This window comes from Sorex araneus, chromosome 4 (genome assembly GCF_027595985.1).
Source record: "Sorex araneus isolate mSorAra2 chromosome 4, mSorAra2.pri, whole genome shotgun sequence".
Lineage (NCBI taxonomy): Eukaryota > Metazoa > Chordata > Mammalia > Eulipotyphla > Soricidae > Sorex > Sorex araneus.
This window is the reverse complement of record NC_073305.1, coordinates 47,152,953-47,167,342: the sequence shown is the minus strand read 5'-3', so window position 1 is coordinate 47,167,342 and position 14,390 is coordinate 47,152,953. Positions and strand designations below refer to the sequence as shown.

Below are 14,390 nucleotides of genomic sequence, written 5' to 3'. Positions count from 1 at the left end.
TAAATTGGGGAGATCTGCTTTGTATTTCAGTGTGCTAATAACATTTTCTACAGTAAATGTTTTGCAGTTCTGACACAACTTCTACCCAGAATCTTGACACTTTTGGAAGGTCATAAAAAGTTGCGATTATAAAGTACTGTTGCAAAGGTTCACTAAAAGAATCTGAAATTTTTCTTTCATTGTATCGTATTTTAGAAAACATATCAATGATTTACTTATAACTTGCACCTCCCATTCTACCCTTTTAAGCACAGATTCTAGAGTTGGGATTTGCAAATTTTGTTCCAAAGCTCCTCTGTCATCTGAAAGAATTAGATAGATACTGTGAAAAGAGATTTTAAAAGGTGCTTCTTGATACCACCAAATCTTCCCAGGTAGACTGGGCCAGGGTAAGAACTCTGGGGCCTTTTAGGAATAGGGGTGGGCAGATTCACCTTTTTGCCTGAAGGCACAGCAGTCTGCAGCCTTCAACATCCAACACCTTCTAACATAGAAACAGCCCAGCTTCACATCTAATCTCAAAAAGAATGATGAGTAGATTAATCTTCCCAGGTGTGACCAGTCTACAGGCTGAAAACACTGTGTATTTTCAGATTGGGGTGAGCTGAATACTGTGAAACACATCTCTGCCACCGGAAAACCCAGCAGCCCCCACCCACACCTGCCATCTTGCTGGCAGAGAAACAAGAAACAGTCCAGTGTAGCATCTCCAAAAGAACATAAACCCACCTAATTTTTCCAGGTAGACTGGTCTGGATTGATTACTCTGGGGGACCAACATTCTCAGAATGGGGGCAAGCAATTCCCCTTTCTACCTGGAGGCACAGCAATACACAGTCACACTTGACACCCTCCAAAAAAATGGCACCCAGCTCTACAACTGACCTCATCAAATTCCAAGTTACCAAATTGTTCCAGATCTATACTTCCTAGACCACTTGGCCACATACGCGGTCACACTGCACATCCAAATTTCATGTACTATTAACCTAGTAGCATCACAGCAAATCTGACTGGAAAGTCGCGTAGAAGATCACCAAGCTCAATAAGCCTAAACAGTATGGAGATCACTGTCACTGTCATCCCGTTGCTCATCGATTTGTTCGAGCGGGCACCAGTAACATCTCTCATTGAGAGACTTATTGTTACTGTTTTTGGCATATCCAATACACACAGGTAGCTTGCCAGGCTCTGCCATTCGGGCTAGATACTCTCAGTAGCTTGCCGGGCTCTCTGAGAGGGGCAGAGGAATCGAACACGGGTCGGCCGCATGAAAGGTCAACGCTCTACCGCTGTGCTATCGCTCCAGCCCAGTATGGAGATGCCTTTTAAAATATAGAAATAGAACTACCATACAGAACAGTGATAATACTTCTTGGCATCTATCCCCAAAACACAAAATATAAATTCAAAAGAATATATGCAGAGCTTATTCACCATCACTCTTACCACAACAGTAAAGATATGGAAACAACCCAAATGTCCAAATACAGATGAATGGATCAAGAATGGTACAGAGTGGGGCTGGAGCGATAGCACAGCGAGTAGGGCATTTGCCTTGCATGCGGCCGACCCGGGTTCGAATCCCAGCATCCCACATGGTCCCCTGAGCACCGCCAGGAGTAATTCCTGAGTGCAGAGCCAGGAGTAACCCCTGTGCATCACCAGGTCTGACCCAAAAAGCAAAAAAAAAAAAAAAAAAAAAAAGAATGGTATAGAGTAGTGACGGGGTGTGCGGGAAATCTCGGGATGGGGGTGGAACTGGCTCTGCTCCCCTGCCCAGACGAGACCCAAAGCGGCCGCCCACAAACAGCTCCTCCACTCCTGAACAGCCATGATCCCAGAGGCACACAAACCAATCTCACAATCCAGTGGCTTCTGAAAGAAATCCCTCTGGACTTAATCACTAAAATACCAGAAATCCAAAACCATGTGACTGCAATAGCAGCCACACGACATCATATGCTCTTCATTATCAGCAATAGAAAACAAATTATCTAATGATGCCTTTTCGGCAGGTCTGATTGTTGGGGGAAAATTCCATATAATAATAGTGGGTCTTCTGTCGAAAAACTGAATCTAATCAAAGTAAAGAGAGAGTAAAGTAAAAAACATCTGCCAGTCAGACAGGGTGGGGGGTGGGATGGGGGATATACTGGAGTTTTTGGTGGTGGAACATATGCACTGGTGAAGGGACCGGTGTTTGATCATGGTATGACTGAGACTTAAACCTCAAAGCTTTGTAACTGTTCTCACGGTGATTCAACAACAACAACAAAAAAAAATAGTTGTGGTATATATATACAATGGAATACTATGCAGCTTTATTAAAGAACAGAATCACACAATTTTCTTTGAAAATCATGGTGTTTAAGTCAAATGGGTCTTATGCAATTTGCTGCAACATGGATAGAACTTGATGATTGTCATTCTAAGTGAAGTTAGTCAGAAGGAAACAAATAGAATGATCTCTCTATATGTCTCTCATATGGAACTTACAGATTAGGTAGCAACAAAGAGTCAAAAGCAGCACAAAGGAAGCTACACAATTGAGTTATGTATGTGTATGGAGTGTGAGGGGTCTAGAAAGGAAGTTGGCATTGGGGTACTTGAGGAAGGGAGGTGGTTCACTGTTGATGGGTGCATTATTGGGATTAAGTGCATGGGAAACCTTAACAGTATTGTAAATCACAGAATCTCAATTAATAAAAAATAATAGTAATCATGTGTTTATTAAAGAGGCAAGTTGGAGGATTGGGAAAAAACCTAGGGGGACAGAGACACTGGTGGTGGGAGTTATTAGAACACTGTATGCCTGAAAATTATTTAAAACTTTGTAAATCATATCATGGGACCTAAATATTATTTTAATGTGTAGTGGTACAAAAGAGCAAATTTTTAAAAATCACATGCCATGCCAGACTGAGGTGAGCCCAAGAGCAGCCGGCTTTGGTGCTCAGGGCTGGCTTGTTACTCAGGATCACTATCTTGTCCCCATCCCCCAAGGTCAGGGTTATCCCTGCCCATAAAGAACAAGGCCACAATGCTACACTCCATAGTCACGAATTTCTTCAACTCTCCATAACTTAATGTGAGCATTCAAAGACATCCTAATTGTAGTCACCTACCCACACAAAAATCATATGCTAAATATGAAAAAAACTTGAAACACTAAGAATGTTATTTTTACATCTTCTGTGTCTTTAATTCATTTTATCAAAATTATGACCAAACTATATATCCACTTCACACAAAAATAATGTCCATGTTCAATTGTTTTTTATGAAATTTACAAATCAGGGCCAGAGCAGTATTACAGCAAGGTAAGGCACTTGCCTTGCCCAGATTGACCTGGGTTCAATCCCCAACATCCCATTTGGTCCCCTAAGCCCCACCAGGAATGATTCCTGAGTGCAGAGCTAAATATCCTAAGCACAACCAGATGTGCCCCCACCAAAAATAAATAAAATTTACAATTCAGGTTATCGTTATAGTAATAGAAAATCAAGTAACAGTTGCCAGCATTAAAGAAAAAATATGTCATTAAATTTACAGATAAAGTAAATATATTCTTGGCAGGAAAAGATGTCAGTAGCATATTTTATACCATGAAGTAAAGAGAGGAAAAATGCTCCAAGTACAAAAATCTTAAATTAATAAGGCCAACTACTCACCCCCTATTACTGACAATTGCCTTTTTCAAGTGAATGTAATTTGCAGGAAAGATCCCCTGTAAAAAAGAAAGAAAAGATTTCCCATTAGTAAAAGCAATTTGTGATGAGTATTTAATGTATACTAAAATAGAAATCAGACTGCAGTATTGAAATACTCTACCAACAACATAGTAGCTCTCTTAATGTAGAAGCCACTTCACATACTAATTAAGAAGGCAGACTTGACAAATAACGTATTAGATAGGAATTTCATTATCACTTGCAATCAGTGTCTATCCTCAAGGGAAAACTATGATATAAAGCAACTAATTTGGGGGAGGAGGGCTACTCACTGTGGTGTTTAGGTCACACAAAAATGAAAACTGCAGTGCTCAGCAGGTCACACAGTACTAGGGGTCAAATCCAGGGCTTCAAGCCATGTACTCCCAAATAGTTTCCTTTCCATTTGTATCTGTTTAAAATTTTATTTATATTTTATAATTTTTCCTATTTTTATTGTAGTTGAGGTAACATGGTTTATTTTTATGCTTTCAATGTACAAAGTTACAGCCCTCCACTACCATCAAAGTGCCCAGACCTCTGCCACTGTGCAAGTGTTATTTTTAATTTTTTTAAGTCATTTAAAATGTTCCATCAGATCATGATCACAATACAGACATAAACCTGGCACGCATTTACAATGTCACTTAGCATGATCTAACCAGTAACTTTTAGACTATCCAGTGCAGAGGTGAAGAAACATTTCCCAGATTCTGGTTAACATATGTACTAACAAAAATGAAATATTCTTGAAATCTCTATAAATATTTCTTCTTTTGTTTGGGGAACACATCTGGCAGTGCTCAGAGCTTATTCATGATTATGCACTCAGGGATCACTTCTGATGGCACTTGGGAGACCATCTGGTGTGATAGAAATAAAACCCAGATGGGTGTGTGCAAGGAAAGCACCCTGCCCACTGGAACTATCTATCCAACCCTTCCTCTTCTTTTACTATTTCCAGTTTCAACAATTCTATTTGTGGTTTTTGTTTTAATTTATAAATGATAAAGACTCATAGTGCTTTTAAAAAATTATTTCCCATTCAATGTTTCACTACTTTTTTCTGATGTATGAGACTTTCTTCTAGGGAAATATTGATGGGCTAAATACACAACAGCTGAACTACAGCACTGCTTTTTATAGGGATTTTTGTGTACAACTCTTTCACCTCCTTGATTAAACACTTGGTTTTTGTGCTACTGTGAATGGAACTGGTTCCTTTATCCTTTTCCATTACTTTTGTTAGCTTATTTGGGAGACATAGCCCAAGGTACTCAGGAACTATCTTCAGTTCTGTGTTTGGGAGTTGTTCTTGAGAGTGCTCTGGGGATCGTGGGGTTCCGGTGATTAAGCCCAGACATCCTTAAACCCATTTGCTTATATGTCAGATTTATCTATTTTTCAGGTATAAAAATACAAAAATAATTACTTTTGTATCCCATAATTTTATTAAATTTGTTGGTTGATTCTAAGTTTATTGAAATCTTTGATATTTTATACATATATAATATTTACAAATACAACTTAACTTTTTCTCTTAATGTATTTATTTTATTTTATTGCTCTGGGAAGGACATTAAATATTTCATTAAACAGGAGTATTGAAAATAGCACCCTGGTATTGTTCTTAATCACTGGTCACTACCTGTTGCTCATCGATTTGTTTGAGTGGGCACCAGTAATGTCTCTCATTGAGAGACTTACTGTTACTGTTTTTGGCATATCCAATATGCACAGGTAGTTTGCCAGGCTCTGCCGTGAAGGATCGATACTCTCAGTAGCTTGCTGGGCTCTCCGAGAGGGGCGGAGGAATCGAATTCGGGTAGGCTGAGTGAAAGGCGAACGCTCCAGCTAGAGAGAAAGTGCTTTCAACCTTTTACCATCGATTAATTAGCTGTGGGTTTCTAATATATGGCATTTATTGGTTAGGTTTCCCCTCTAAACAGCCCCATCTTTTTTAAAAAACAGTTTTATTTTAAGATAAACATAAAGCCATTCAGTAAGAACAAAAGAAGAAAAATGACAAAAATGTCAGCAACCTTTCGGACATCTGAAGAAACGAAACATCCAAGTTACAGATACCCCAGAAGTAAAAAGAGAAATCAGGGGGAAGGGGAATTTTTGCTAAGAAAATTATCATCAAAAACTTCCACAATCTGAAGATCATATTGATTAAAAACTCTAGTTACTTGAGTTTAATTTATATAACTTGAATCAAAAATTGATATTTCAACCATTTAAATTCCTGTAGTTCAGAACTTTTGAAAATCTCTATGTTTAATACAATCAAGATTTAAATGATAAAATAAGGCTACATGTGAAAAAAGTAAACACAAACACCAAGATACAACATAATTAAAATGGGAAGAGTAAAAAAGACAGATATTACTGGTAACAGTGAAAGCAAACCCAAACATTATCTAAAAGGAAGCTCCCAAAAAAATCACAGCTGTTTGGGCCAGAGCGATAATGTTTGCCTTGCACAAAGCCAACCTGGGTTCAATCCCCAGCATCCCATATGGCCCCCCAAGCCCTGCCAAGAGTAATTCCTGAGTGCAGAGCCAGAAGTAATCCCTGAGCATCACTGGGTGTGACTCAAAAAGAAAAAAAAAATCACAGCTGTTATTTCAAACAAAACATTACAGACCAAAAGGTAACTGTGCAACATATATAACACACTAAAAATAACAGGCAGCCAAACAAAGTATTTCATCCAACTATCATTCAAATTCAATCATGCAATATATATATATAACTTCACTCTGACAAATTATGCAAATTTTTTTCACTAAACCAGGGCTAAATGGTCGTTTAAGACACACTAACTGGCCTCATATAAAAGTTAAAAAGACAAAACTGGCTACAGAAACCACCCACACAAACAAGGTATTAAATTCTTGTATTTTATTATAAGTTTTAATGCCAATGGCCTGAACTCCCCAACTAAAAGGGACAGAGTGGCTGTATGTATCAAAACACTTAATCCATCTTTCTTCTGCTCACTAAAAATTCATGTGAAATGCCACGATAAACACAGATTCAAAGTAAAGGGCTGGAGAATAGGATTATGATAAATGCCATAAGCAAACTAAAGCAGTGATGGCCATACTTCCAACAGACAAAACTGACTTCAATAGAAAAAGGGTATTACAAGCACCGCCAGGAGTAATTCCTGAGTGCAAAGCCAGGAGTAACCCCTGAGCATCGCTGGGTGTGACCCAAAAAGCAAAAAAAAAAAAAAAAGGGTATTAATAGACAGGAATAGACATTATATAATAATAGAAGGTTTTTGTACACCAAGAAGATTTAAAACTTTATTAATATATATGTTTTAGCACAATCCCACCACCAGTATCAACTTCCTTCACCAATATTACAAAGTCTCTTTCCATTCCCCAAAGGACCCAGTCCCACTGCCTGCCACCTTGACAGGCACATTTTAAAGTTTAGTGCTTGTAGTTTGGATGTCATGTTTTCAGTGTCGCTGAATCTGTGGTTTGAATATATAAATATACCACTCCCCCACATTACCAATGACACCTGCTCCTCTATTACTTCCCTTTCTCCCTTTCTCATCTTCTTCCTTCTTTCCCCTCAAGTTCTTTCCTTTTCTGTCCTCCTCCCTATTCTTTGGGGCCAAGGGTAATCTAGGAATCCTCCCTTGAAAACAGTGCATTCCTTTATCCAGTTATATTATATACCACAAATAAGTGAGATTGTCCTCTGTTGTCCTTCTTCACTCAACACGGTATCTTCCAGTTCCATCCAGGTGCATCAAAGTGCATGATTTCGTCATTCTTTGCAGCTGCATAGTATTCTGTTGTGTATACATACCACATCTTTATAATCTATTCATCTTTCATTAGATACCTGGGTTAGTCTTTACCTTGCTGTTGTACTGAGTGCTGTAATGAGTAATAGCGTGCATATTTTCTTTGAATGGAGTTTTTTTATAAAAAAAATTTATTGAATCACCATGAGATACACAGTTACAAAGTTGTTCATCATTGGGTTTCAGTCATACGACACCTGCTCCTTTACAACTGTAAAATTCCTACCACCAATGTCCCTAATTTCCCTCATGTCACTCCCCACCCCCACACCCCAGCCTGCCTCTATGGCAAGCACTTTTCCTCTTCCTTTCTCATCCTCCCCACCTTTCACCCCAATCCCCATTGGCATTATGGTTTGCAATACAGATACTGAAAGGTTATCTATATATCCCTTTACCTAGATTGAGCATTCAATTCTTGTCCAGAGTAATCATTTCCAACTATTGGTGTCATAGTGGTCCCTCCTCTATCCTATAATTGCCCTCGCTCTCTCACTCTCTCGCTCTCTCTCTCTCTCTCTCACACACACACACACACACACATGCACACACACACACAAGCACACATGCATGCACACTTGTGGCAAGCTTTCAGCCATGGTATTGGTGTCGTAGTGGTCCCTCTTCTATCCTAACTGCGCTCTCTCTCTCTTTCTCTCTCTCTCTCTCTCTCTCTCTCTCTCACACACACACACACACACACACACATAAGCACACATGCATGCACACTTGTGGCAAGCTTCCATCCATGGTATTGGTGTTGTAGTGGTCCCTCTTCTATCCTAACTGCGCTCTCTCTCTCTCTCTCTCTCTCTCTCTCTCTCTCTCTCTCTCACACACACACACACACACACACACGCACGCACACTTGTGGCAAGCTTCCGGCCATGGTATTGGTGTCGTAGTGGTCCCTCCCCTATCCTAACTCTCTCTCTCTCTCTCTCTCTTTCTCTCTCTCTCTCTCACATACACACACACACACACACACACACACACACCGCGCATGCACACTTGTGGCAAGCTTCCGGCCATGGACCAGTTCTCCTGACCCTTGTTTCTACTGTCCTTGGGTAATAGTTTCATACTACGTGTTTTATATACCACAAATGAGTGCAATTATCCTATGTCTTTCCCTCACCTTCTGACTTGTTTCACTGAGCACGATACAGTACTTCAGGCCCATTCGTTTATAATCAAATTTTATGACTTCATTTTTACTGGTGGTTGTGTAGTATTCCATTGCCTACATGTACCATAGTTTCTTCATCCAGTTGTCTGTCCTTGGACACTCAGCTTGTTTCCAGATTCTGGCTATTGTGAATAGTGCTACAGTGAACCATAGATGTACAGATGGCATTTCTGCCACATAATTTTAGACCCCTGGGGTATAATTCTAGAAGTAGTGTATCTGGGTCATATGGAAGCTCAATTTCTAGTTTTTTGAAGAATGTCCATAGTTTTCCAAAAGGCTGGACTATTCAGCATTCCCACCATAAATGAAAGAGAGTTCTTTTCTCCTGGCATCAGCACCAGCACTGGTTGTTCTTGTACCTTTTGATGTATACCAGTCTCTGTGGTGTGAGATGATATCTCATTGTTGTACTGATTTGCATCTCCCTTATGAGTAGCAATGTAAAGCATTTTTTCTTGTGCCTTTTGACCATTTGTATTTCTTCTTTTAGGAAGTTTCTATTCATTTCTCCCCATTTTTGATGGGGCTGGATGTTTTCCTCTTGTAAAGTTCTATCTGTGCCTTATATATCTTTTGATATCAGATGAGTATTGGATAAATAAATTTTCCCATTCTGTGACTGTCTTTGTATCTTGATCGCTGTTTCTTTTGAGGTGCAGAAGTTTTCTGGTTTAGTTTAATGTAGTCCCATTTGTTTATCTTTGCTTCTACTTGCTTGGTCAGTGTTTTTTTTTTTAATCTTTGAAGATGTCTTTAGCTTCAATGTTATGGAAAGTTCTGCCTACATTTTCCTTCATGTACCTTATGGATTCAGGTCTGATAGTGAAGTCTTTAATCTATTTTGATCTGACTTCTGTGGATGGCATTAGAAATAGGTCTACGTTATTTTTTTTGCATGTAGCTGCTCAGTTTTCCCAGCTTGTTGAAGAGGTTTTCCTTGCTCCACTTCATATTTCTTGTTTCTTTATCAAACATTAAGCGATCATATATTTGAATATGTGTCAGGATACTCAATTCTATTTCATTGATCTGTGGGTCTGTCTTTATTCCAATATCATGCTATTTTAATTTCTACCATTTTGCAGTATGGTTTGAGGTTGAAGGTGATGCCTCCCATCTTCTTTTCCCCAACGATTGCTTTAGCAATCGTGAGGGCTTATTGTTCTATATGAATTCAGGAGGGTTTGATCTATTTCTTTGAAAACTTACATGGGTATCCTTATAGGGACTGGACTGAATCTGTATAATGCTTTGGGGAGTACTGTAAGTTTGACAATGGTAATCCTCCCAATCCATGAGCAGGGGATGTGTCTCCATTTTCTTGTGTTCATTTTTATTTCTTGAAGTAGTGGTCTGTCATTTTCTTTGTATAGGTCCTTCACCTGTTTAGTTAAGCGTATTCTGAGAATATTTTTGTGTCCTGGGGGGTAGGTTCCACAATTCCAAAAGTGGAGCTGCTGAGTCTTGTGGCAGCTTAATTCTAAGTTCACTGAAAATTCTCCAAACAAAATTTTCCGTAGGCGTTGAACCAGACAACATTCCCACCAGCAATAGATGAGAGATCCTTTTTTTTTAAAATTAATAGTTTATTTTTAATTAGTGAGTCAATGTGAGGGTACAGTTACAGATTTATACATTTTTGTGCTCATGTTTCTCCCTTACAAAGTTTGATAACCCATCCCTTCACCAGTGCCCATTCTCCACCACCAGTAAACCCAACATCCCTCCCCCCCTCCCCAGTCCCGTCTCCCCCCACCCCACACTGCCACTATGGCAGGGTATTCCCTTTTGTTCTCTCTCTCTCTGATTAGGTGTTGTGGTTTGCAACAAAGGTGCTGAGTGAGAGATCCTTTTTCTTACCTCATTCCCACCAATAGAGATTGCTCACACTATTTTTGATGTGTGCAATTCTCAGTGGTATGAGATGATATCTCATTGTGATCTTGATTTGGACTTTTCTAATGATAAATGATGATAAGCATTTTTTCACATGCCTATTGACCATCCACCTGTCTTCCTCTGAGAACTGTATGTTCATTTTCTCTCCCTGTTTTTAACAGGGTTTAGGGATTTTTTAAATCTTTGTGTGTACTTTATATACCTTGCACAACAACCCTTTATCTGAAGTGTTTAATGTGAATAGCATTTCCCATTCAGTTAGCTGTCTAAGTTTTAGCCCTTGCTTCTTTTGCCACTTTAATTTGAGAGAGTCATTTTTGTTGCCTTTGCCAGTGCTATCAGATCACTGAAGACATCTTTGAGGTTTAAATTTTGGAGAATTCTGCCTATATTTTGATTTGCTTTATAGTTTCTGGTCAGATCTCAAGGTCTTTTATGCAACGTGAACTGACTTTTGTTTAAGGTGTGAGATACAGATCCAGCTCTAATTTTCTACATGTGACAGTTTTCCCATGAACATTTGTTGAAGAGGCTATATTTACTCCATTTCAAGTTCTCAGCTCCTTTGATGAAAATTAGCTGTCACAGATATATGGGGGTTTTGTCCTTGGGTATTCAATTCTGACATGTTGGTCAGAAAGCATATCTTTAGTCCAGTACCATGCTGGTTTGTCACTACAGTTTTAAGGTAGCACTGTAGCACTGTCATCCCGTTGTTCATAGATTTGCTCAAGCGGGCACCAGTAACGTCTCCATTGTGAGACTTGTTGTTACTATTTTGGGCATATCGAATACACCACGGGTAGTTTGCCAAGCTCTGCTGTGCAGACAGGATACTCTCAGTAGCTTGCCTCGCTCTCCAAGAGGGATGGAGGAATCGAACCTGGGTCGGCCGAGTGCAAGGCAAACATTCTACCCGCTGTGCTATCGCTCCAGTCCATAGTTTTAAGGTACAGACCAAAATCAGGTAATGAAATATCTTCCAGTTTCTTATTGTTCAATATGGTTTTGGCTAACCAGGGACTCCTCTGATTCCATACACACTTTATTATGGACTTTTCTAGGTCCTTGAAGAATGTTGTCTGAATATGAATGGGGATTGTGTTGAATCTGTAATAATAGCTTAGGTAAGATAAGCATTTTAACATCTTTACTCTTTCAATCTATGAGCATGAAATACTTTCCCATTTCCTAAGGTCTTCTATTGATATTCAAAATGATTTAAAGTTTTAATTGTAGATCTCCCACATATTTTGATATTTGATGGATTTTGAACACTATTTTAAATGGGATACACTCCTTGATCACTTTCTCCTCTGATTCATTATTTGTATATATGAATGTGTCTGAGGACCAGGTAGCACAGCTTGTAAGTTGTTTGTCTTGCACACAGCTAATCAGGTTCAATCTCTGGCAACCCATATGGTGCCCTAAGCCCACCATGAGTGATCCCTGAGCACAGAGCCAGGAGTGAGCCTTGAATACAACTGGTTGTGTCCTACCCAAAAAAAAAAAAAAAAAGCAACCAAGTTTTGTGTATTGACTTTGTAGCTGGCTACTTTGATGTATTGATTTATTGTCTCTAGGAACTTATTGTGGACTCTTTAGGGACTTCATGTCACCTGAAAATAAGGATAATTTGACTTATTTCCAGTTCGGGTCCCTTTGATTTGTTTTTCTTGACTAACTGTTGTGACTAGGACTTCTAATACTATGTTGAATAAAAGCAGAGACAGTGGACATTCTTGCCTTGCACCTTATCTCACAGGGAATGCTTTCAGTTTTTTACCATTAAGAAGGATACTGGCTGTGGGTTTGTTATAGATGGCCATTATTGTCTTGAAGAAGTTTCCTTCCACCCCTATTTTGATAAGTGTCTTTGTTTTTTGTTTTTTTTTAATCATGAAAGAATGTTGGATCTTCTCAAAAGCTTTCTTACCTTGACTGACATAATCATATGATTTTTATCTTTCCTGTTACTGACATGTGCTATGTTAATTAGTTGCAAATGTTAAATCATCCTTGCATTTCCTGGGACGAATTCCACTAGACTGTGGTATATGATTTTTTTAAATATGTTGTTGAATTTGATTTGCTAAGATTTTGTTAAGGATTGTTGCACCAATGCTTATCATGAAGGGATTAAAAATATTTTCAAGGGGATAGAGCGATAGCATAGCGGGTAGGGCATTTGCCTTGCACTCGGCCAACCCGGGTTTGAATCCAAGCATCCCATATCCTGAGTGAAAAGCCAAGAGTAACCCCTATGCATTGCCGGGTGTGACCCAAAATGCAAAAAAAAAAAAAAAATTCAAATAACTAAAGAGAAGAAAGAGACATTTAAAAAAAATTTAAAACAATCCCGTTCACAATAGTACCTCAGAAAATTAAGGAAGTATCTCGGAATCAGCTTAACCAAAGAGGTGAAGGACCTCTTAATTTTTCTTAAGGAAAATTACAAAACACTACTCCAAAAAATAAAAGAAGACACTAGGAAATGTTGACACATCCCCTGCTCATGGATAGGGAGAATTAACATTATCAAAATGGCAATACTGCCCAAAGCACTAAACAAATTTAATGTGGTCCCTATCAGGATACCCATGACATTTTTCAAAAAAACAGACAAAACTCTCCTGAAATTCATATGGAACAATAAACCCCACAAATACCTAAAGGGAAAAAGAAGATGGGTGGCATCACCTTCCCCAACTCCAAACTGTACTACAAAGCAGCAGATATTGAAACAGCATGGTACTGGGCTAGAAATAGACCCAATGGAACAGAGTTGAATATTCTGTCACAGACTCCCAAATATATGACCACTTAATCTTTGGCAAAAGAATAAGAAATGTGAAGCAGAACAAGGAAAGCCTCTTCAACAAGTGGTGCTGGGAAAACTGGACAGCTACCTGCAAAAAAAATAAACTCTTGACCTCTGTCTAATGCCAGGCACAAAAAATCAGATCAAAGTGGATTAAATACCTCAATATCAGACATGAATCCATAAGGTACACAGAGGAAAATGTAGGCAAAACCCTCTGTGATCCTGAAGCTAAAAGCATCTTCATGGATGAAACACCACTGACCAAGCAAGTGGAAATAAACATAAACAAATGGAACTACATCAAACTAAGAAGCTTTTGCATGTCAAAAGAAACAGTGACCAAAATACAAAGAAAGCCCACAAAACAGGAAAGAATATTTACCCAATATGAGCCTGGCAAGCTACCGAGAGTATCTCGCCCCCACAGCAGAGCCTGGCAAGCTACCCGTGGTGTATTCCATATGCCAAAAACAGTCTCACAATGGAGACGTTACTGGTGCTTGCTCAAGCAAATCAATGAGCAATGGGATGACAGTGATATAGTGATACAGTGACCCATATAATAAGGGATTAATATACAGGATATACAATACACTAGTAGAATTGCACAATGAAAAAACCTCCAATGCCATAAAAAAAATGGGAAGAAGAAATGAACAGAAGCTTCCTCAAAAAAGAAATACAAGTGGCCAAAAGGCATATGAAAAAATGCTCTACATCACTAATCATCAGGGAGATGCAATCAAAACAACAATGAGATATCACCTCACACCACAGAGACTGGTACACATCAAAAAGAACAAGAACAACCAGTACTGGCGAGATGTGGGGAAAAGGGACTCTCTTTCATTGTTGGTGGGAATGCCGACTGGTCCAGCCTTTTCGGAAAACAATATGGGAATTCCTTAAAAAACTATAAATTGA

The 14,390-nt window shown here is 38.9% G+C and overlaps 1 protein-coding gene across 5 annotated transcripts in view; it reads right to left on the bottom strand.

Moving 5' to 3' along the window:
* DOCK3 (dedicator of cytokinesis 3) overlaps positions 1-14,390 on the bottom strand; it is a 440,374-nt gene that overhangs the window by 322,403 nt on the left and 103,581 nt on the right. For all 5 annotated transcript variants that reach the window (XM_055135368.1, XM_055135371.1, XM_055135372.1 and 2 more), the window contains exon 4: positions 3,675-3,730. In XM_055135368.1, the coding sequence (XP_054991343.1) occupies positions 3,675-3,730 (56 nt within the window). The remainder of the gene's footprint in view (positions 1-3,674; positions 3,731-14,390) is intronic.